The 23,285-nt window shown below is 45.4% G+C and overlaps 1 protein-coding gene across 1 annotated transcript in view; it reads left to right on the top strand.

The window, feature by feature from the left end:
* LOC126191178 (uncharacterized) overlaps positions 1-23,285 on the top strand; it is a 93,030-nt gene that overhangs the window by 37,228 nt on the left and 32,517 nt on the right. Inside the window, exon 3 of the mRNA XM_049931953.1 lies at positions 3,288-3,565. Coding sequence (XP_049787910.1) covers positions 3,288-3,565 — 278 coding nt within the window. The remainder of the gene's footprint in view (positions 1-3,287; positions 3,566-23,285) is intronic.

Genomic DNA, 23,285 nt, shown 5'->3' on the forward strand with positions numbered 1-23,285 from the left:
ATTTCAGTTGCACTTATCCTAACCGCTGGATTGGTCGTCGTAGCAAAATTAAGTGGCCACCAAGGTCGCCATAACTTACGCCACTAGATTTTTGTTTGAGGTTGGATGATGACTGAGGTGTACAAACGAAAGGTGAATACGCGAGACGAAGTGCTTGGTCGCATCATTATGCTGCTGCCCTCGTCAGGAAACTTGCAGAGGCACTCGGACAGTCAGTGCAACATCTTCTCCCAAGAGTGCACAAATGCACTGAAGTTGAAGTGGGATATTAGAACATTAGCGTGCATTTGAGGGGCACCCGGGTTGGTTGGTTGATCGGGGAGGGGACCAAACAGCGAGGTCATCGGTCTCATCGGATTAGGGAAGGATGTGGAAGGAAGTCGGTCGTGCCCTTAGTAATATTTCTGGCTTAGTCAGCCATCATATTAGGCTCCAAGAAGCTGTTCCAGAGCAGTGGAGATGCAGGAAGTATATAGATGACGAAATGTAGTGTGAGGTACCTGTGACAGATGTTAGATTCGGTACCATTCCCGTGAGAAAGGCCGCCTGCATAATGCTACCGCTCTGTGATTGGCTGCTGTGTTCGGAACAAGGGCGCCAAAACGTTAAAGTATAGTTATTATTATTAGTTAAATTACTCATTGGAATGACTTCACTTTTTAATATAAATATCTCTCTATAAATATAAATATCTCTGCTGACTATCAATCAGTCATTTTAGAATTATTAAAAACAATTTAAATCAAAAACAAAAGACTGACGAAATTGCAGACGAAGCACTGCGGAAGCTTTCAGGTCACGCCTTTTCTGGTATGGCGCGCTAAGTGTTTCGGGCTGTTCGTCACTCTGGATTAGGCAGTCGAGAAGAACAGACATGTTGTCTGTCGTAGGATGTGTTTCCAATTTTTATTTAAGTTCCTGTTCGTCACTCTGGATTGGCAGTCGAGATGTACAATCGTGTTGTCTGTGGCAGGATGTGTTTGCCAGTACTCAATACACACGCACGGCACAGCGGACACACCAGGAACCGCGGTGTTGGCCGTCGAATGGCGCTAGCTGCGCAGCATTTGTGCACCGCCGCCGTCAGTGTCAGCCAGTTTGCCGTGGCATACGGAGCTCCATCGCAGTCTTTAACACTGGTAGCATGCCGCGACAGCGTGGACGTGAACCGTATGTGCAGTTGACGGACTTTGAGCGAGGGCGTATAGTGGGCATGCGGGAGGCCGGGTGGACGTACCGCCGAATTGCTAAACACGTGGGGCGTGAGGTCTCCACAGTACATCGATGTTGTCGCCAGTGGTCGGCGGAAGGTGCACGTGCCCGTCGACCTGGGACCGGACCGCAGCGACGCACGGATGCACGCCAAGACCGTAGGATCCTACGCAGTGCCGTAGGGGACCGCACCGCCACTTCCCAGCAAATTAGGGATACTGTTGCTCCTGGGGTATCGGCGAGGACCATTCGCAACCGTCTCCATGAAGCTGGGCTACGGTCCCGCACACCGTTAGGCCGTCTTCCGCTCACGCCCCAACATCGTGCAGCCCGCCTCCAGTGGTGTCGCGACAGGCGTGAATGGAGGGACGAATGGAGACGTGTCGTCTTCAGCGATGAGAGTCGCTTCTGCCTTGGTGCCAATGATGGTCGTATGCGTGTTTGGCGCCGTGCAGGTGAGCGCCACAATCAGGACTGCATACGACCGAGGCACACAGGGCCAACACCCGGCATCATGGTGTGGGGAGCGATCTCCTACACTGGCCGTACACCACTGGTAATCGTCGAGGGGACACTGAATAGTGCACGGTACATCCAAACCGTCATCGAACCCATCGTTCTACCATTCCTAGACCGGCAAGGGAACTTGCTGTTCCAACAGGACAATGCACGTCCGCATGTATCCCGTGCCACCCAACGTGCTCTAGAAGGTGTAAGTCAACTACCCTGGCCAGCAAGATCTCCGGATCTGTCCCCCATTGAGCATGTTTGGGACTGGATGAAGCGTCGTCTCACGCGGTCTGCACGTCCAGCACGAACGCTGGTCCAACTGAGGCGCCAGGTGGAAATGGCATGGCAAGCCGTTCCACAGGACTACATCCAGCATCTCTACGATCGTCTCCATGGGAGAATAGCAGCCTGCATTGCTGCGAAAGGTGGATATACACTGTACTAGTGCCGACATTGTGCATGCTCTGTTGCCTGTGTCTATGTGCCTGTGGTTCTGTCAGTGTGATCATGTGATGTATCTGACCCCAGGAATGTGTCAATAAAGTTTCCCCTTCCTGGGACAATGAATTCACGGTGTTCTTATTTCAATTTCCAGGAGTGTATTATTTCAGAACAGAACCTCGCTAAAAGTCAGTTTCAGCCTCAAGATACAGAACCTACGATCCGTGTGCTGTTTTCTGCGCTGGGGACATCAGCTTGAAGATAGCAGGTTAGTGAACTATAACAGAACCTTCGTATTCCACACAGTGCAGTGGAAACAACTAGGCGCCTCACGTGTACTGCATGCACAGAAGAAATGTGCTCAGTGACGCGTCATCTGCAGTAATGCCGAGGAGGTAAAGGAGGATGATCGTTATTAATCACCAACAATCAATTCATTCTTCCTTTCTTGCCGTACCTTTCACAGGAACCATTCCGGCATTTACCTGAAGCGATTTAGGGAAATCACGGAAAACCTAAATCAGGATGGCGGGACGCGAGTTTGAACCGTCGTCCTTCCGAATGTGACTGCAGTGTGCTAACCACTGCGCCACCTCGCTCGGTTATTCGAACATTTATTATAAGCAGTACAAGAGCTGTAATGCGGCGTGTACGATCATTTCTTAGAGGTGAGAGAGTTAAAGATAAGTATTTTTCAATTGATAGTTTATAAAACACATGTTGTAACGGTTATTAACTGCTTTAAATATGCACATATGCAAACTCCACAATGTACTGAATAATACAGAAAGTAAATAACAATGTGTTCCATCTCTGGAACAATTCAGAATGGGCATATGTCCATATGAAGTGTTTTGCTTCGGATGATCGTTCCTTTCATATACCTGAATATTGAACATTCCTCCTGGGACACCCTGTATACGTTCAGTCGGTACAGTCGGGTAAGCAGGATATAAAAGAAACAATATGTAACAGAACATTATCGTTCTTAGGCAGTTCTCGAGGCACGCTTTGTGACCCTCGGAGGCTGTTGAGCGGCCCAGATTCCCTCAACGCGTAGAGCAGATGAGAGATGAGTCAGCTAGGTGCTTGGCACTAATCTGTAACGCCCACTGTGCTGGCAGGCCCGTTCGCCGCGTCCTCGCCGTGGGACAGAAAGAGAGAGGGAGAGAGAGAGAGAGAGAGAGACAGAGACGGCAGGCCAGCCTTCACACGCGCTCCCTCAGCCTGCCGAGTTCGGTGGCTGCCAGCGGGAGTGGTCCGGTGGCGGCACGGCTCCCGTCAAACGGGGCCCTTCCAGCAGCGACGCAGGATGCGCCCGCTCTGCCTTCTGCCGCCGCTGCAGCTGCTGCTGATAATGGCGGGCGTCAGCGCTCAAGACTGCAGGCCGCCGGGACACTGGGTGAGTGCCACCTACTCCGCCTGCGCCTTCTAAAGCACCACCAGCACTGCCGAGCAATAATTGAGCTGCTCGGGGGAACAAGATGGTAAGCGCCAAAATCACAGTTTCGGGATACAGCGCATCTAAAGTTTCAATTGATCTGCAAATCTGAATAATTTTTTTTTAACACTACTTTCATTCTGTAGTGATTCTAACATCTATCTTCTACTATACAGACACAAATGAAACTCAGAACTGACCAAAACAAATGAAATATACAAAAATTATTACATTACCATACACCATTAACAACACATACTGATAGAACATTACATATTAAATTTTACAGTAAGTCTTTAACACTTTACTGAAACTGCAAAATCATTCATCACTCTCAATACTAAAGTCTTTTTCATCCAAAACTGTTGGCTTTAGTGACAGGATAAATCCGTGGTGGACAGGAGGTATGTAATTTAGGAGCGACAGGACGTCAGCAACTTTCTTCTTTCCAATAAGCCTTTGCCCATTGTATTTAAGTCGAAGCATAGGAACTGGTCCTTGTCTTCCACGTTTCCTGGAGCTTATTCATGCCAAATGTCATGACAAAATGTCTCGCTGATGAATAAAGATGATGGATATTCGGAGGTCACCTTCCACCTACATACTTTCCTTAGGTTGACATCTCGACTATCAACTGTCTTCTTTCTGAAGACAAACGCTTCTTTAGAGTATTGTATTTGATAGAAATCCTCTCTTTTCATATTATATACAAGCAATGGATTCGTCTTAGCCGACTTCTTGATGATCCCGCACCACTGATCTGGACTGTACACATCTTGTACTTGTCGGCGAATGTACGAGTAATTTTCAATTGTCGCGAAATCTCTATCGGACGGCAAAATTGTGTGCCCGCTCACGGGAAAGTGATGTTCAATCACACGAAATCTACCAGTTGAAATCAAATATTTCCAAAACAGTACCATGTTCGAGTTCTTATTTTGGCCACTGCAGCACCTTTTCCGAGACGACGTCTTTGTCTGTTCCTGAATGGTTTCTGCAGGAGCAATACACCGTTTGTTGTCTTCGGCAATATGATCTGATTCGCTACTAACCTGTATAACAACGAAAACTACTATTACCGTTACCATTATTATTATTACATGTAACAATATAAATGAAAAATGCGCTTTCACACACCACTTAGCCAAAAAAATGTAGCCATTCTAAAATAACGTACTTCAGGAACATAATGGTATGTACATGCACTTACCGGTATGTTCGTGAAACGTACTAAAGACAGTATATTTACAAAATAACATACCTCTGAGTCATCTGAATCGTTAGGAATGTATTCTGGATCCCTCTCGAAGGTATTAGTATCATTGGAAGTATATTTCTCGTCTTCTGCCATGTTCACTGTTGCCATAATCTCGGAGATGTTTTTACTTGCCGCCATTCTCTCTGTCACTTACCATTATGTTTCCGCAACATACGGACAGTGGCGCTTACCATTAAGCTCGGCCCTGACGTCTGTTGAGTGAATTTGGAACTACTAGTAAGTTTACTGCATTCTGCATCCCACAGGTGGTGTCATTAGCCATCTACCGCAAAATACACGGCGATGGTGCTTACCATTGTGTTCCCCCGAGCAGCTCAATTAGTAATGACTTGTGAAGACGGATTATCAGCACTGCATATATGTGTAACCACATTTATTATAATGAAAAAAAAAAAAAATCAAACAACCCCACTACTCTCATGTCTCTACTTACATAAAAGACAATTTCTCTCTCTCTCTCTCTCTCTCACACACACACACACACACACACACACAAAACATCGTTTCATAGGTTGGCAACACTCACAACGTGAACGAAAACGAACAAATAGGCATAAACACAGTGGCAGTGCAAAATGAAAAACAGTTAAGAAAGTCAATTGTAAATAGTGCGCCGCAGGAAATACTGCAGAATGCCAAAAACTGCCAAGTGTAAATGTGAAATGAAGTCTGTCTACGCCAACCACTGCTAGCAAGAAGGAGAAGGAGCACATTATGGAAAGAAACACCAAAGTACCTTGCAGAAAACTCTGTTTTTAACCTAAAAACAATCAAAAAATGTACAAACGTATGTATCCAATTTACAGAATAACCACGGAAGGTGCTTTGTAAATAAAATCGAAACTCGTCTGGTGTAGTTCTTTTTAATTAGATTGCAGTCAACTCAAGGATAACTTACAGTGACAGATGTTAGCAGCTGCTGCGGAAGATGGCCACGCAAACAAACGTATTAGATAAAAATATTATTTCAACTTTCTTGTTGCGGCGTCGTTGTACAGGGGCAGCTAAATTCCATTCAGATAGTCCAAAAATGATGTCCGGGTTTGCTACGAAATGACTCAAATACTTTTCTTAGAACTCCACACTTTTATTACAATTTTTGCTGTCACATGTATAAAGTTCTCAACTCTTCTCCTATGAACTTGCTACAGTCATGAAATAGTTTCATCAACAGCAATCAGTGCTCGCAAGTTCAGCACACCGTCCGTAACTTAACCACAACTCACAACAATTCTCTCTACCTTACTTGGCGCCAACATACTACCAAAGACAATAATGATACAAAGATAGCCTTCAAAGATGTCACATCGATATTCAAATGTAAACTCTGATAATAATTTTTAGATACATTAAAAAGTAGTTAGTCATGCGTTATTTTAGGATATAATTTGTATTAATATTTTTAATAATTATAAATTATATTAACATTAATTAATTATATTAATATTTATAATTATTATATTAATCAATTTTGTTTTAACTGAATGTAAGAGTCCTTGCATGAATAACGTTTTCGGAGCTACCGTAGTTATGCCTTCTTATAGTATACAAAATGTTCAAGCAAGTTGCCCTAACAAGTTTTTCTTAACAAAGGAATGCTGATGACTGAAAATTACGTGTATACAACGAGCTCCCCAGTGAAAACTGAGATACGCACGAAATTACATTAAACGGTATCGAAAGTTTCGGTTGAGGTAACGGATATCGGTGGATTCAGCAAAAATTAAAGAAAGTCAACCAACGATTGTTACAATTTGCAACAGTGTACTGATAAATCTGTGCCTCATCTACAGAGATTTCAATTCTTACAATGACACAAAAATGAACTTTGTTTCCAATGCGGCGTAACACTCATTTTGTTCCGAACACTAATCTGATACAGATCTTCATGCCAGTGTGTCCTGTGCCTATCTCTTCATCTATAGGGCGTTTCACAGTTGCTATTACAGGTTTCTAGGGCTGTAGAGGGCGCTTAGGAGATAAAGTTTTAATAAGGGACTCTTTCTGGAAACGTAGTGTTTGGATGTAAAATGACCTTGAAGATTGGATCACTTCAGAGCTCCTGTTCACGGTACGCCCATAGCGAAGACAATGAGTTCTGGAGTGTGTGCTCTACAGGAGCCCAAGCATAGACAATGTCTTGAGTGTTCATCGTCGCGTTCTCTTATACGTACGTAACTAAGGATCCCCCACTTTTTAACAGGTAGAGACGGATAAACCACCTGACGGTCCCAGCTGCAGTGATTTAAATGTAGAGGACATTTTGGGCATATCCCACAAGAATGCTGTCAGCCTCTATGAGTGTGTCATGGCTGAGACAGGATACCCTTTGGTGGCAGTGACGAGGGTAGTGATGATGTTACGGCAGGTTGAAAAAGAGAGAGGGAGAGAGAGATGGAGATACATGTACGTGCGTATTACAAACCCTACCTCTCGAAAATTTCCCTCCTTCATTCGTCCTCTGTGCTACCACAGATGACGTGTCGCTGACCTCATTTGCACTAAGACTGCGGTACACGCGAGGTGCCCATTTGCTTCCACCGCCTCGAGTGGAATGCGTAAGTTCTAATAAATGTTCACCAACCCGCAGTCTGCGTAGAAAGCAGCACGTAGGTCGTGAATCCGTTATCTTGAGGCTGTAAGAGACACGTAGTGAGGAATTGATATTATGTGAATAATGAAATTTCCAATTAATTTGCTTATGTGGGATAACACTCATTTCTTATTGACAGAACACCAGAAATCGCACACTTACACTCCACTTTAGAGTCACAATTTCCGTTCTTCAACAAAATAATGAACTGCGTATTTCCGTAATTACTACCACACTGTTCTCGACTGCATGTCCAAATAAACATAGATTGGTAATAAAGTCTTAACCTGACGCCGGCCGCGGCAGACAATGTCTGCCCTCCGAGACGGCCAAACCAGCTATGACATTTACAAACTTCAGGTAACTAATAAAGTCTTAACTGACACCGACCTTGGCAAACATGTCTGTCCGCCGGTACTGCCGAACCAGCTCTGATTTAACAGTTGAACCACTTCCCCCGTCATCCAGTTTGGCCGCGATCCGAACACCTCCGAAGTGCTTCCTCTGCTTTTTCGTTTAGCAGTTGTTTATTATTCTGCCGTTTATTAATACTTGTGAAGTAATTGAATGATAGCACGCTATTGAGAAGTGGTTTAATTTGAAATGCGCTGTTTATCATTTTCTCGCGCAACTTCCGAACGCAGCAGACGGCCGCAGAGAAGGACCGCAATGTAGGCGGTCTTTCTCAAGATACCAGACCATCTGTCATCGGCAAATCACGCCACATTACGTCATCTTGCCACTGCTGCATTCTTAACTGCTCTAAGAAGAGCTCCTTGTACCTGAAAGTGATGGCTGCAGAACCAGAAATATTACAGTGTGCATCTTGGGAATAACTGCAGTTGTGAGTAAGCAGATGTGGTAATGGAATTGGTAGTGAAGTCGAGAGCGGTGGCGGTTGAGGAAAGAGATGACAGCAGTAATGGGGACGGCGACAGCAGTGGAGGACTCAGCAGCAGTAGTTGACGAGACCACCTAGGGTGCGTCTGGTCCTAGTGCCGCCGTCCAGCGCCGTACGTACCGGCCACCATATGCTCTAGGCCAGGCTGTTCCAACCGAGCTCCAGGGAGCCGGAGCGCTCCGGAGCGCTCACTGCGGCAGCTCGGAGCCCGCGTGGAGGGGGAAAGCGAACTCACTGCCCCCTGGCCGCATGCAGCCGCAACTGACGCAATAATCCGTATTCAATGACAGCTATGACTAGCCGCGGGAGCCCTGTACTTCTATTGGAGGATACCTCTCTATTCATTGAGAGGGATGGTCGTCGGCAGTGTCTTGTATGTCATAAAGTATTTAATTCTGCGAAGAGGTACAATACACAACGACATTATACGCGTCTTCACGCAGTGCACTACGATCAGGTAGAAGGTGTTTCACGCAGAGAACTTGTAGCCAGGCTTAATAACGACATACCAGGAGACGTAAGTTTAAAAACGGTTTCGTAATACGGAAAGTATCAAAATATGCAACATAGTTCGTGTTCTGTAATGCATGTATAATATTCAGGTGAATGAGAGCGGAGAAAACACTACTGAATCTGCAGTTCAAGCAAGCTGCAGGGTCGCTCACATCATTGCGACGAGCGGCAAGCCGTTTTCGGTGGGACAACTCGTAAAATTGTGCATGGTAGCAGTGCAGAATGTTTGTCTCCAAGGGAGGTGCAGGCAATCGATGGGGTTTGCCTGTCGAAGCAGACAATGTCTCGTCGAATCCTGGACATGGCAGCGGATTATGAAACACAGATCAGGAAAAAGGCGGAGAGCTTTGTTGAATTTTCGCTAGCGCTTGACGAAAGCACCGACATATAGGACTGTGCTCAGCTTGCAGTCTTTGTGCGTGGTGTCGACATGGAGCTGAAAGTAACTGAAGAACTCTTGGATGTGGTACCACTCGATGACACCGCAACAGGACGTGACATTTTTGAAGCTGTTTGTGAATCAGTGGACAATATGAATTTGCCGTGGGATAAGCTCCATTCTGTAGCGACATACGGTGCACCACAAATGATTGGGCGTCACCAAGGATTTGCTTCTCGTTTGAAAAATAAACTCAGGGATGAATTCGGGAAAGACATTTTGACTCTTCATTGTTTTATTCACCAAGAGGCACTGTGTGCTGGAACAGTAGAGCTAGGTGGCGTAATGAAAGATGTCGTGAAATGCGTGAATTTTGTGCGGCGTCACGGTATGAACCATCACCAATTCAAATGATTCCTGAAAGATATGGAAGCGGAGTATGGGGATATACCTTACCACAGTGCAGTTCGTTGGCTAAGTCAGGGAAAAGTTCTTGATGTTTTCTTTGCCATTCGTGAGCAGGGAGCGCTCCGCGGCTCACACCGGAGCCGACCAGCTGGAACAGCCTGCTCTAGGCCGTGGGGATTAGGGGATGTGAGAGGGAGAATATTTTATTGTTAGTCTTCCAGTACTGACAACACACGGGGGTAAGCATGCTGTGATATAAATTTTGACACAGGAGTAACATGGGTGCGTGAATGCGCATAACAGAGACAGTGGTCGTCGAACTGCAGCCCTAGCGGCCCGACTCAAGTATTCGCCATACTTTATAACAATATGCACCTAGTGACTAACGGCCGAGGCTAATAATGTTGAGCTGCCGGCCGCTGTGGCCGAGCGGTTCTAGGCGCTTCAATCCGGCGCCGCGCGGCTACTACGGTCGCAGGTTCGAATCCTGCCTCGGGCATGGATATATGTGATATCCTTAGGTTAGTTAGGTTTAAGTAGTTCTAAGTCTAGGGGACTGATGACTTCAGATGTTAAGTCCCATAGAGCTTAGAGACATTTGAACTATTTTGTTGAGAACTTCGTAAGAGTAGTTTTCTTGCTCAGTAACAAATAGAAATATTTACAGAGACTGTAATATTTGTAAGAATTGCTTAATTTTAATTGACGTTGGTGAATTACGCCGTGAGACCGTGAGACAAGTAAAGCTGACCGCTTACCTCAGGAGCGGAGGGGTAAGTAGCATAGCCATTGGGGGTTAGGGGATGTGAGAGGGAGAATATTTTATTGTTAGTCTTCCAGTACTGATAGCATACGGGGGTAAGCTTGCTATGATAATACTTTTGACACAGAAGTAACATGGGTGCTGGAATGCGCATAACAGAGACAGTCATCTTCAAACGCGGTAACTTAGGCCTGTTTGTAGAAAGAAACGTTCATTACGGCTGTTGTAATGCAACACAACGAGTAGAAGAATTACATTCAAAATATTTAGTAAACATTTGTGATCGTGTCTCATATTGCATAATGCATTTAAATATAACTACAATTGCCATATTAATCAGTTATCTGGGATGCCCGACTTCGCTCATGGAAATGATATGAGATTGTGTGGTAGTTGGAATAAAACGATAAACTTTAAAGTATAAGAGGGAGAAAAATTACTGAAAACAATTTATTTTTATTGGTCTTTATTCATCTAACTAAAAACTACTTACAATACCTATTAAAGAATACGAGGTAAAAAAATTTATTGAAACGTATTCTTACTATTTACAATTCTTGTTTACAAACAACATTTTCCATTTTGTTATCCTGGGTGTACATGTAACAATTTTCCGAATTTCCTACTGAGAGCAAGCTACACATAGTTACCATAAAAGAAGCAGGAGTCTTTGAGATTGATGAGGCAATATTTTAAAGTTTGCCATTGCGCTTTATTAATTGTAAAACTGTAAGATATTTGAAACTTCCTGGCAGATTAAAACTGTGTACCACACCGAGACTCGAACTCGGGACCTTTGCCTTTCGCGGGCAAGTGCTCTACCATCTTTTTTTTTCTTTTTTTCCTCCATTTTGTTCCTTGTTGTTCGTTGGGTTTGTTCGTTGCGGACGTCACATGAAATCCGGTCAAGTTCATTTGTTGATCGTTTCCCTCAGTTTTTTTATTACAGAGGCCAACCCGCTCTCTGACCGAACACGCTGAGCTACCGTGCCGGCGCTCTATATTGGTCGATGAATTTGTTCGTGGGGGACGTCCGATGACAGCCGTTCAGGTTCTTTGTTGATCCGTTCACTCAGTTTTTTTATTACAGAGGGCACGTAACCCTCTGACCGAGCACTCTGAGCTACCGTGCCGGCTTAAATCTAACTAACCTAAGGACATCACAAACATCCATGCCCGATGCAGGATTCGAACCTGCGACCGTAGTGGCCGGCACCATCTGAGCTACCCAAGCACGACTCACGCCCCCTCCTCACAGCTCTACTTCTGCCCTCCAAACTTTACAGAACCTCTCCTGCGAACCTTGCAGAACTAGCACTCCTGAAAGAAAGGATATTGCGGAGACTTGGCTTATCCACAGCGTGGGGGATGTTTCCAGAATGATACGAGATACTGGCAGAGGTACAGCTGTGAGGACAGGCCGTGAGTCGTGCTTGGGTAGCTCAGTTGGTAGGGAGAACTGAGTATTTTAAGATCTTAAGATCAGTGAGACAGGGTTGCCCCTCGTCGATCCTTCTTTATGCGATCGCCTTAGAACCGTGCCTCGCAGGCCTTCGCCGCCGTCTTACCGGGATCTCCCTACGGCGTTTATCATTCAAATGCAGAGCATACGCGGATGATATTGTGTTCCTCGTAGGGAATGAGAGGGAGACTCAAACCGCACTGGATTGGCTACAGACGTATGGGATGCCAGCTGGAAGTGTGGTCAACTACCGAAAATCACAATTCATACATGTGGGGCGTGGACTAGAACCAGGAACGGAAGGACCCTTACCTGCGGTGGAAACCCTCCGCTGTTTGGGTATCACCTTTCATAAAGAGACAGCGAGAACGGCTGCGGACAACTACTGAAGACTGTTACTCAGAGTCCGCACGGCAGTACGACTAAACGCCCTACGGTCGATGGATATGCTGCAGCGTGTGTTACCCGTCAACCTTTATCGCGCGCCCATGATGTGCCACCTGACACACCTTCTCCCCTTGACGCGCACGATGGCTATGAGGATTCAGGCGGCTTTTGGGTACTATGTGTGCCTGGCTGGGTACAGTACAACACGCTTACCCTCCCAGCGCGAGAGGGGGGCGTTGGTTTAGTGAACGTGCACGAGAAGGCGCGTGCCATGTATATTAATACTATGCTCAAACGGTGGCGCAACAGGAACCACTCGCTTACGGGGACGATCATCGAAGAACTCGTACCAACACCGCAACTTCCTCCAGTCAGTGTCGGCCATATATCGCCCCCTTTAACGTATGTGCGCACCTTCATCGTGGAACTCAGTTACGTTCGAGAGCGTTTACCGACGACCCGACAGTCGACAGCGAAGGACGTGTACCATCTGCTTCTTCGACAGATCGCCCGGAATAGGGTGGAACGGAAACATCCAGCTGTTAATTGATTGGCACGTGGTGTGGCGCACGCTCCACCACCCCCACCTACCTACATCAGTCAGGTCAACATGGCACATTGTCGTCAACCGAAAATACCCTACAAATGATAAAAAGTACGCAATACTTTTGGCGGATTCGCCCTTGTATCAGCAATGTGGCGTGCTGGATACGGACGACCATCGGCTGGTCTGCGGCGAGGCATTGGCTGGCTGGACTCTCGCAAGAAAGATAATGGCGTTCATGCGGCGCGCTATCTATACAGCGGTCTGTTCTGACATAGTATTTTTTCCAATTGTTGTTGTTGTGGTCTTCAGTCCTGAGACTGGTTTGATGCAGCTCTCCATGCTACTCTATCCTGTGCAAGCTTTTTCATTTCCCAGTACCTACTGCAACCTACATCCTTCTGAATCTGCTTAGTATATTCATCTCTTGGTCTCCCCCTACGATTTTTACCCTCCACGCTGCCCTCCAATACTAAATTGGTGATCCCTTGATGCCTCAGAACATGTCCTACCAACCGATCCCTTCTTCTGGTCAAGTTGTGCCACAAACTTCTCTTCTCCCCAATCCTATTCAATACTTCCTCATTAGTTATGTGATCTACCCATCTAATCTTCAGCATTCTTCTGTAGCACCACATTTCGAAAGCTTCTATTCTCTTCTTGTCCAAACTATTTACTGTCCATGTTTCACTTCCATACAACGCTACACTCCATACAAATACTTTCAGAAATGACTTCCTGACACTTAAATCTATACTCGATGTTAACAAATTTCTCTTCTTCAGAAACGCTTTCCTTGCCATTGACAGTCTACATTTTATATACTCTCTACTTCGACCATCGTCAGTTATTTTGCTCACCAAATAGCAAAACTCCTTTACTACTTTAAGTGTCTCATTTCCTAATCTAATACCCTCAACATCACCTGACTTAATTCGACTACATTCCATTATCCTCGTTTTGCTTTTGTTCGTGTTCATCTTAGATCCTCCCTTCAAGACACCATCCATTCCATTCAACTGCTCTTCCAAGTCCTTTGCTGTCTCCGACAGAATTACAATGTCATCGGCGAACCTCAAATTTTTTATTTCTTCTCCATTAATTTTCATACCTACTTCGAATTTTTCTTTTGTTTCCTTTACTGCTTGCTCAATATACAGATTGAACAACATCGGGGAGAGGCTACAACCCTGTCTTACTCCCTTCCCAACCACTGCTTCCCTTTCATGTCCCTCGACTCTTATAACTGCCATCTGGTTTCTGTACAAATTGTAAATAGCCGTTCGCTTCCTGTATTTTACCCCTGCCACCTTCAGAATTTGAAAGAGAGTATTCCAGTCAACATTGTCATAAGCTTTCTCTAAGTCTACAAATGCTAGAAATGTAGGTTTGCCTTTCCTTAATCTTTCTTCTAAGATAAGTCGTCAGGTCAGTATTGCCTCACGTGTTCCAGTGTTTCTACGGAATCCAAACTGATCTTCCCCGAGGTTGGCTTCTACTAGTTTTTCCATTCGTCTGTAAAGAATTCGTGTTAGTATTTTGTAGCTGTGACTTATTAAACTGATAGTTCGGTAATTTTCACATCTGTCAGCACCTGCTTTCTTTGGGATTGGAATTATTATATTCTTCTTGAAGTCTGAGGGTATTTCGCCTGTTTCATACATCTTGCTCGCCAGATGGTAGAGTTTTGTCAGGACTGGCTCTCCCAAGGCCGTCAGTAGTTCCAATGGAATGTTGTCTACTCCGGGGGCCTTGTTTCGACTCAGGTCTTTCAGTGCTCTGTCAAACTCTTCACGCAGTATCATATCTCCCATTTCATCTTCATCTACATCCTCTTCCATTTCCATAATATTGTCCTCAAGTACATCGCCCTTGTATAGACCCTCTATATACTCCTTCCACCTTTCTGCTTTCCCTTCTTTGCTTAGAACTGGGTTTCCATCTGAGCTCTTGATATTCGTACAAGTCATTCTCTTATCTCCAAAGGTCTCTTTAATTTTCCTGTAGGCAGTATCTATCTTACCCCTAGTGAGATAGGCCTCTACATCCTTACATTTGTCCTCTAGCCATCCCTGCTTAGCCATTTTGCACTTCCTGTCGATCTCATTTTTGAGACGTTTGTATTCCTTTTTGCCTGCTTCATTTACTGCATTTTTATATTTTCTCCTTTCATCAATTAAATTCAATATTTCTTCTGTTACCCAAGGACTTCTACTAGCCCTCGTCTTTTTACCTACTTGATCCTCTGCTGCCTTCGCTACTTCATCCCTCAAAGCTACCCATTCTTCTTCTACTGTATTTCTTTCCCCCATTCCTGTCAATTGTTCCCTTATGCTCTCCCTGAAACTCTGTACAGCCTCTGGTTCTTTCAGTGTATCCAGGTCCCATCTCCTGAAATTCCCACCTTTTTGCAGTTTCTTCAGTTTTAATCTACAGGTCATAACCAATAGATTGTGGTCAGAGTCCACATCCGCCCCTGGAAATGTCTTGCAGTTTAAAACCTGGTTCCTAAATCTCTGTCTTACCATTATATAATCTATCTGATACCTTTTAGTATCTCCAGGGTTCTTCCATGTATACAACCTTCTTCCATGATTCTTAAACCAAGTGTTAGTTATGATTATGTTGTGCTCTGTGCAAAATTCTACCAGGCGGCTTCCTCTTTCATTTCTTAGCCCCAATCCATATTCACCTACTATGTTTCCTTCTCTCCCTTTTCCTACACTCGAATTCCAGTCACCCATGACTATTAAATTTTCGTCTCCCTTCACTACCTGAATAATTTCTTTCATTTCATCATACATTTCTTCAATTTCTTCGTCATCTGCAGAGCTAGTTGGCATATAAACTTGTACTGCTGTAGTAGTACTGTTTCCAGAGGAAACGTATTTTCCGCGTCGTAAGAGGAACGCAGTGGCGTGGATCTCAGGTATGACGGTCCATTACATGTATAGAAACACACGCACGAACTTAGTGAACGTCCTGGATTACTGGCAATACTTTCAAGATGGACACACAAAACTATTACGGCTACAAAAGTACAAGGAATGGTATGCCAATTTCCCAGTAACGGTTTTTGCGGACCCGCCATATACTTGTGGTGTGCCGGGTGCGCAAAGATGAGCGGCGGTGCTGTATTTGTGAAAGCGACCAAGTAAAGTGATCGACTAAGAACACTTTGCGAGTATGCGACCTACGAAAAACTCACGCTTGCACAGTTAGCAAATGGATGTACTTCAAATTTTGTTTTCATATCCATAAATACTTTTCTTTAGGGTGCCGGCGGTGGCCCCACATTGACTTTGTTGTTATTTCATGCTGCATGGTAGGACGGCAGCGAGGTTCCTTCCAGGACAGTTATCATGTGTCACGACGCACTTTGTTTATTTTTTGAATAATAAAGGTTTCTGTTTCTCCTACCTTCCATAATAATTAAACAAATAAATAAATATAAACCCCTCAAAAAAAAGGAAAAAAATAAAAAAATAACAAAATAAAGTCGGTAGAGCTGTTACCCGCGAAAGGCAAAGGTCTCGAGTTCGAGTCTAAAAAAAAAAGAAAAAAAAAAGTTGGTAGAGCACTTGCCCTGGCAAGGCAAAGGCCCCGAGTTCGAATCCCGGTCTGGGACAAAGTTTTAATCTGCCAGGAAGTTTCGTATCAGCGCACACTCCGCTGCAGAGTGAAAATCTCATTCTGTAAGATATTTTATTGGAAATTGCAGTATTTTAAATTGGAATGGCGATTCAGAAGAGATCAGCGGTATTCTGGGGATAAATAGTGTGTGTCTTCCATCATAAGTTCGGCTTCGATGATGTTATTCGATAGCTGTTTGACGATCATTCTTGTTCCACTTTACTTTTTGCCTTTAGTCACTTACTGCACTAGTTTTCCGGTTTCTCCCCTCGCCACTGATGAGAAACTGACATTCGAACCCACAAGTGGCGAATTTCAGAACATCCAAAAAAGGCTTCAAATGGTCCACGATGTTTCAGAACATTCTACAACTTCGAGGGTGTTCTGGAATGTTCCACAATGATCTGGTACATTCCAGAACATTCTGGAATCTTCCCGAATGTTCCAGGCTATTCCCGAACATTGCAGAACATCCCGGATCATTGTGGAAATATTCTGAAACATGAAATGCTCTCGAATACTCTCGCATATTCTGGAATGTTTTGTGATGTTCTAGAAATTTCTAGTGCGCGAAACTCCCCAGTCCTCATATCTTCAAAAGCACGCCCTTCAGGTAAAAACGGAAACCTCCATGGATGTCGCATAGACGGCAAAGAAACCGTATAACTCCCTTGATCTTACCAGGACTCTTTTCTGAGTTTTAGCGACACGCTCATTGTAGACTTACTTTTAAACTGACGCGCCAAAGAAACCGGCATAGGCACGCGTATTCAAATATACAGATAGATAAACAGGCAGAATAAAGCGCTGCGGTCGGCAACCGCGCAGGTGTTGGATAGGTTACTGCTACTACACTGTCAGGTTATCAAGATTTAAGTGAGTTTGAATGTGTTGTTATAATCGGCGCACAAGCGATAGGACACAGCATCTCCGAGGTGGCGATGTAGTGGGAATTTTCCCGTACGACCGTTTCATGAGTGTACTGTGAATAGCAGGAATAGGATAAATCGTCACATATCCGACATCGTTGCGGCCGGAAAAGGTCCTGCAAGAACGGGACCAACGATGACTGAAGAGAATCGTTCATAGTGACAGAAGTGCAACCCTTCCACAAGTTGCTGCAGCTTTCAGTGCTGGGCCATCAATAAGTGTCAGCGTGCGAACCATTCAACGAAACATCATCGATATGGGCTTTCGGAGCCGAAGGCCCACTCGTGTATCTTTAATGACTGCAGGACACAAACTTTTACGCCTCGCCTGGGCCTGTCAACACCGACATTGGGCTGTTGATGACTGGAAACATGCTGCCTGGTCGGACGAGTCTCGTTTCAAATTCTATCGAGCGGATGGACGTGTACGAATATGGAGACAATCTCATGAATTCATGAATGAACCAGCAGAGGACTGTTCAAGCTGGTGGAGGCTCTGTAATGGTGTGGGATGTGTGCAGTTGGAGTGACATGCGATCCCTGACACGTCTAGATACGACTCTGACAGATGACACGTATCCTGTTTGATTACCTGCATCCATTCCTGTTCATTGTGCATTCCGACGGACTTGGGCAATTCCAGCAGGAAAACTCGACACCCTACACGTCCAGAATTGCTACAGAGTGGCTCCAGGAACACTCTTCTCAGTTTAAACTCTTCGGCTGGACATCACACTCCACAGACAAGAACACTATTGAGGATATCTGGGACGCCTTGCAACGTGCTGTTCAGAAGAGAGATCCACCCCCTCGTACTCTTACGGATTTATGGACAGCCCTGCAGGATTCATGGTGTCAGTTCCCTCCAGCACTACTTCAGATGTCAGTCGAGTCGAAGCCACGTCGTGTTGCAACACTTCTGAGCGCTCGCGGGGGCTCTGCACGATATTAGGCAGGTGTACCAGTTTCTTTGGCTCTTTAGAGTATAATATATATTGATTAATCATATAGACAACGCAACAACACTTCGTCAGCCAATTATAGCGCCACAGCTTTGGGATAGCTGAAATAAAACCGTTAACACGAATTCTTTCGAATGTTGCCGGCTGTTAATGATCTGCACTTTGAGCCAACATATCGCGACCTTACTATTGGAGGCCCACGAGATACTAATTTATGTAGGTTACCAATTAATAACAAGGTCGGTACATATGTGGCCCGAGGCGCCTCCACACAGTGTCAGCATAGCCTGTCGAGTAAAAAAGTTTGATGACCAGTCGTATACTATAAGTCCATCACCTGCATGCGTGCAGAAAGTTCTGGTCCAGACCGCTCTAGCAGGGGGGAACCATAGGTTGTGGCGATAGTGCGAGCAGACGTGGCAGAAGTGTCCACAGCTGCCAGTTGTGCAAGACCTCTGCTACATCAAATACGTAGCAGGCCGGAAAATGTCTCTACATTCTTCACTTAACAGCGTTCTTGAAATTTTGTAAGTAGGCGATCGCGGAATAATTTGCGTGTATATTCACGAATCTGCGGATTCAGATTTTTCAAAGTTTCAGTGACGCTATCCCATGAGTCAGACAAAACCTGTGACCATTCTACATCTACAACTACACACATACTCCGCAAGCCAATGTATGGTGCGTGGTGGAGGGTACCTTGTACAGTTATGCAGTTACTAGTTACTTCCTTTCCTGCTCCATTCGCAACGACTGCCTATACGCCTCCCCACGGACCCTAAGTTGTCATTATCTTAACTCCGTGACCCTCACACGAAATGTACGTTGCCGATAATAAAACCGTTGTGCAGTCAGTTTCTAAATTTTCGTAATAGTCTTTCGCGAAAAGGTTTTCCTTCCGCGGATTCCCACTAGCATCCCACTTCTGAATTGCTTCGATGTCTTCCTTTAATCCAACTTGCAGGGGGAGGGGGAACGGGGGGGGGGATGAGAGTCAACAAACACTCGAGCAGTAATTAGAATGGATCGAACTCGTGTTCTCAATGCAGCCTCCGCCACAGATGAAACACGCTTCCCTAAAACTTTGCCAACAAACCGAAGCCGACTATTCGCCTCCCCTATTACCGTCTTTACGTGCTGTTTCTGCTTCATATCGCTTTGCAACGCTAATCGACGTGGCTGTGTCAAGCAGTTCACTGATAATGCTATATTCGACATTACGGAATACTTTTTTGTACATTTGCAGCCAACTGCCATTCATCACACCAACTAGAAATTTTATCTAAGTCACCTTGTACCCTCCTACACTCACTCAACGACACTTCCCCGTACACCCACAGCAGTTTCAGCAAACAGCCGAAGGCTGCTGCTCACCCTATACGTCAGATTATTTACAAGTATGTACACAGAGAGTAATAGAGGTCATTGGGCAGTTCTTACGACGCCCTAGTCTCTGATGAACACTCGCCGTCGAAGACAACGTACCGGCGTTTATTGCTATCAAAGGCTTTCCGGAAACATGGAATCTGTCTGTTGCTCTTCGTCCATGGTTCGCAGGATATCACGTGAGAAACGTGCCCTCCTTTATATACGAAGGTAATCCCAAAAGTTAGATCTCTTATTTTTTATAAGTACATAGACCTATTTATTTCTACAGCGATTTACATCAGTTTACAGATTGAATATTTAGCTATTTTTCGACATAATCACCATTTCTGTCGATGCATTTTTGTAGATGCTGTGGCAGTTTTTGTATGCCCATGTCATACCAGCTCGCCGCCATGCTGTTCAGAAAGTTACGAACCTCTTCTTTCACCTCATCGTCGGCGCTGAATCGCTTTCCGGCCAAATGTTCTTTTAACCTAGGGAACAGGTGATAATCACTGGGCGCCAAGTCAGAACTATAGAGTGGGAGGGTGATTATGTTCCACTGAAACTGTTGCAGGAGAGCAACGGTTTGCCGAGCGATGTGTGGGCGAGCGTTTTCGTGGAGAATGTGTACGCCCTTGCTCAACGTTCCTCTTCCCTGGTTCTGAATCGCCCATTTGAGTTTTTTCAGTGTCTCACAGCGTTAATTGTAGTCCCAGTGGGCATAAAGTCGACCAACAATACCCCTTTCCGATCCCAAAAAACGGTTGTCGTGACTTTACCGGCAGACTGTGTTTGAATTTCCGCGGCTTTGGCGAAGAAGGATGCCGCCACTGGCGTGATTGTTGCTTGGTCTCAGGTGTAAAGTGGCGTGCCCAGGTTTCGTCACCCACGACAATTGAGTCCAGAAAGATGTCCTGTTCGGCTGCAAGGCGGTGAAGAAATTCGCGGGAAGCATCAACTCGTTACCGCATGTGGTTCTCAGTCAGCATGTGTGGCATCCATCTTGCGCACACCTTCCGGTAGTTCAATGTTTCCGTTAAAATTATGTGAGCGGTGCTGCGGGAAACCTCAGGAACCAACGTGCAAAGATCGTCCAGGGTGATCCACCGATCTTCACGCATGCTTTGCTCAACCTTCAGAAATTGACGGTCTCCCGCTCCTTTGTTGGTCATGAATTTCGGTCTGACCAGCTGCAAACTCTCTACACCACTTGAACATTTCAACATCCATGCACGACTCACCATACACTTCCGTCAATTGGCGATGGATTTCAATCGATGCAGTGCCCTTTGCGTCCAAAAATCGAATAACTGCGCGCATTTCGCACTTGGCGGTAACATCCAACGGGAGCTCCACTCTCAACGGCTGCCAATCCAAGACTGAGCGCCTCAGCGCGGCGTGCGCATGTTTACACACAGCGCGTGAAGTACTCTTCATAACTGTAAGACCAACTGTTACACAAACAGAGTTTTGTACTTATAACAAAATAGGAGACCTTACTTTTGGGATTACCTTCGTACGTTCAGTGTCCCCTTTTAGTCCTACTGGGTTGTTGCTATTATTAACAAAATGTAAAGTGCATCGTTAGCATAAGCGTCGGCGTGGAAATGGGAGGGGGGGTGAGGACATGGGGGCGGGGGAGGAGGGTTAAGTGGGAGCATTCGCCCCTTCTGCAATCTAAGGGTATATATTTTTTATTCACAACAAAATTCTTAGGAGGTTATAACAATACCTGTCTGCAGATTTAACATTGCAGAGGACGGCTGCATGATGTGTCGAATTGGAGAGACGAAATGGCTCTGAGCACTATGGGACTTAACTACTGTGGTCATCAGTCCCCTAGAACTTAGAACTACTTAAACCTAACTAACCTAAGGACATCACACACATCCATGCCCGAGGCAGGATTCGAACCTGCGACCGTATCGGTCACGCGGTTCCAGACTGTAGCGCCTATAACCGCACGGCCACTCCGGCCGGCTTGGAGAGACGAGGACTGGCAGGGTTCAGTTCTGATCTGTTAAAAGTCCGTTCTACCGGTCAATTTGAGGGTGGTTTAGAGTGGTTTCTCAAATACATCTACCCTTTATCCAAACAACCCAAAAAATGTAGCTCTCGAAACACATTTAGTGCAACGTTAATTATGCCGGTCAATGGAAGACATGAAAATAATGCAAAAAGTCCCTTAGCATAGTCACATGTCAAACAGTAATCAAGCAAAGTATTAGGCACTGAAGAGCCAAGAAACTGCTACACCTGCCTGTTATCGTGTAGGGCCTCACGCGAGCACGCAGAAGTGCCGCAACACAACGTGGCATGGACTCGGCTAATGTCTGGACTAGTGCTGGAAGGAGCCGACTCAGTCAATTATGCAGGGCTGACAATAAATCCGTAAGAGTACGAGGCGGTGGAGATTTCATCCGCACAGCGCGTTTCAAGGCATCCTAGATATGCTCAATATTGTTCATGTCTGAGGAGTGTGGTGGCCAGCCGCAGTTGTTAAGCGCAGAAGAGTGTTCCTGGAGCCACTCTGTAGCAATTCTGGACGTGTCGGGTGTCGCATTGTCCTGCTGGAATCGGCCAAGTCCGTAGGAATGCACAATCGACATGAATGGATGCTGGTGATCAAACAGGATGCTTACGTACTTTTCACCTGTCAGATTCGTATCTTGACGTATTAAGGGTCCCATATCACTCCAACTGCAATCGCCTCACACCGTTATAGGGCCTCTACCAGCCTGAACAGTCCCCTGCTGACATGCAGCGTTCATGGACTCATGAGGTTATCTCCATACCCGTAAACGTCGATCCGCTCGATACAATTTGAAATTAGACACGTCCGACCAGGCAACATGTTTTCAGTCATCAACAGTCCAATGTCGGTGTTGACGGCCCGAGGCGAGGCGTAAAGCTTTGTGTCGTGTAGTCATCAACGGTACATGAGTGGGTCTTCGGCTCCGAAAGTCAGTATCGATGATGTTTCGTTGAATGGTTCGCACGCTGACACTTGTTAATGGCCCAGCATTGAAATCTTCAGGAATTTGCGGAAAGGTTGCACTTCTGCCACGTTGAACGATTCTCTTCAGTCGCCGTTGGTCCCGTTCTTGCGGGATCTTCTTCAGGCCGCAGAGATGTTGGAGATTTGATCTTTTACCGGATTCTTGATGTTCACCGTACACTCGTGAAATGGTCGTACGGGAAAATTCCCACTTCATCGCTTCCTCGAAGGTGCTGTGTCCCATCGCACCTGCGCCGATTATAACCCCACGTTCAAACTCACTTAAATCTTGATAACATGCCATTGTAGTAGCAGTAACCGATCTAACAACTGCACCAGACACTTGTCTTATATAGACGTTGCCGACCGCAACGCCGCATTCTGCCTGTTTACACATCTCTGTATTTGAATAGGCATGCCTATACCAGTCTCTTTGGCGCTTCGGTGTAGATAGCCTAAAAGCTGAACGCGCGTTTTTTGAAGTTCACGTCTTGTTTACTTACCTTGTGCAGAAATAGTGTGGCAATATTGCTGCTTATTTTTGTTAATATCCAATATG

The sequence above is a fragment of the Schistocerca cancellata genome, chromosome 6 (assembly GCF_023864275.1).
Source record: "Schistocerca cancellata isolate TAMUIC-IGC-003103 chromosome 6, iqSchCanc2.1, whole genome shotgun sequence".
NCBI lineage: Eukaryota > Metazoa > Arthropoda > Insecta > Orthoptera > Acrididae > Schistocerca > Schistocerca cancellata.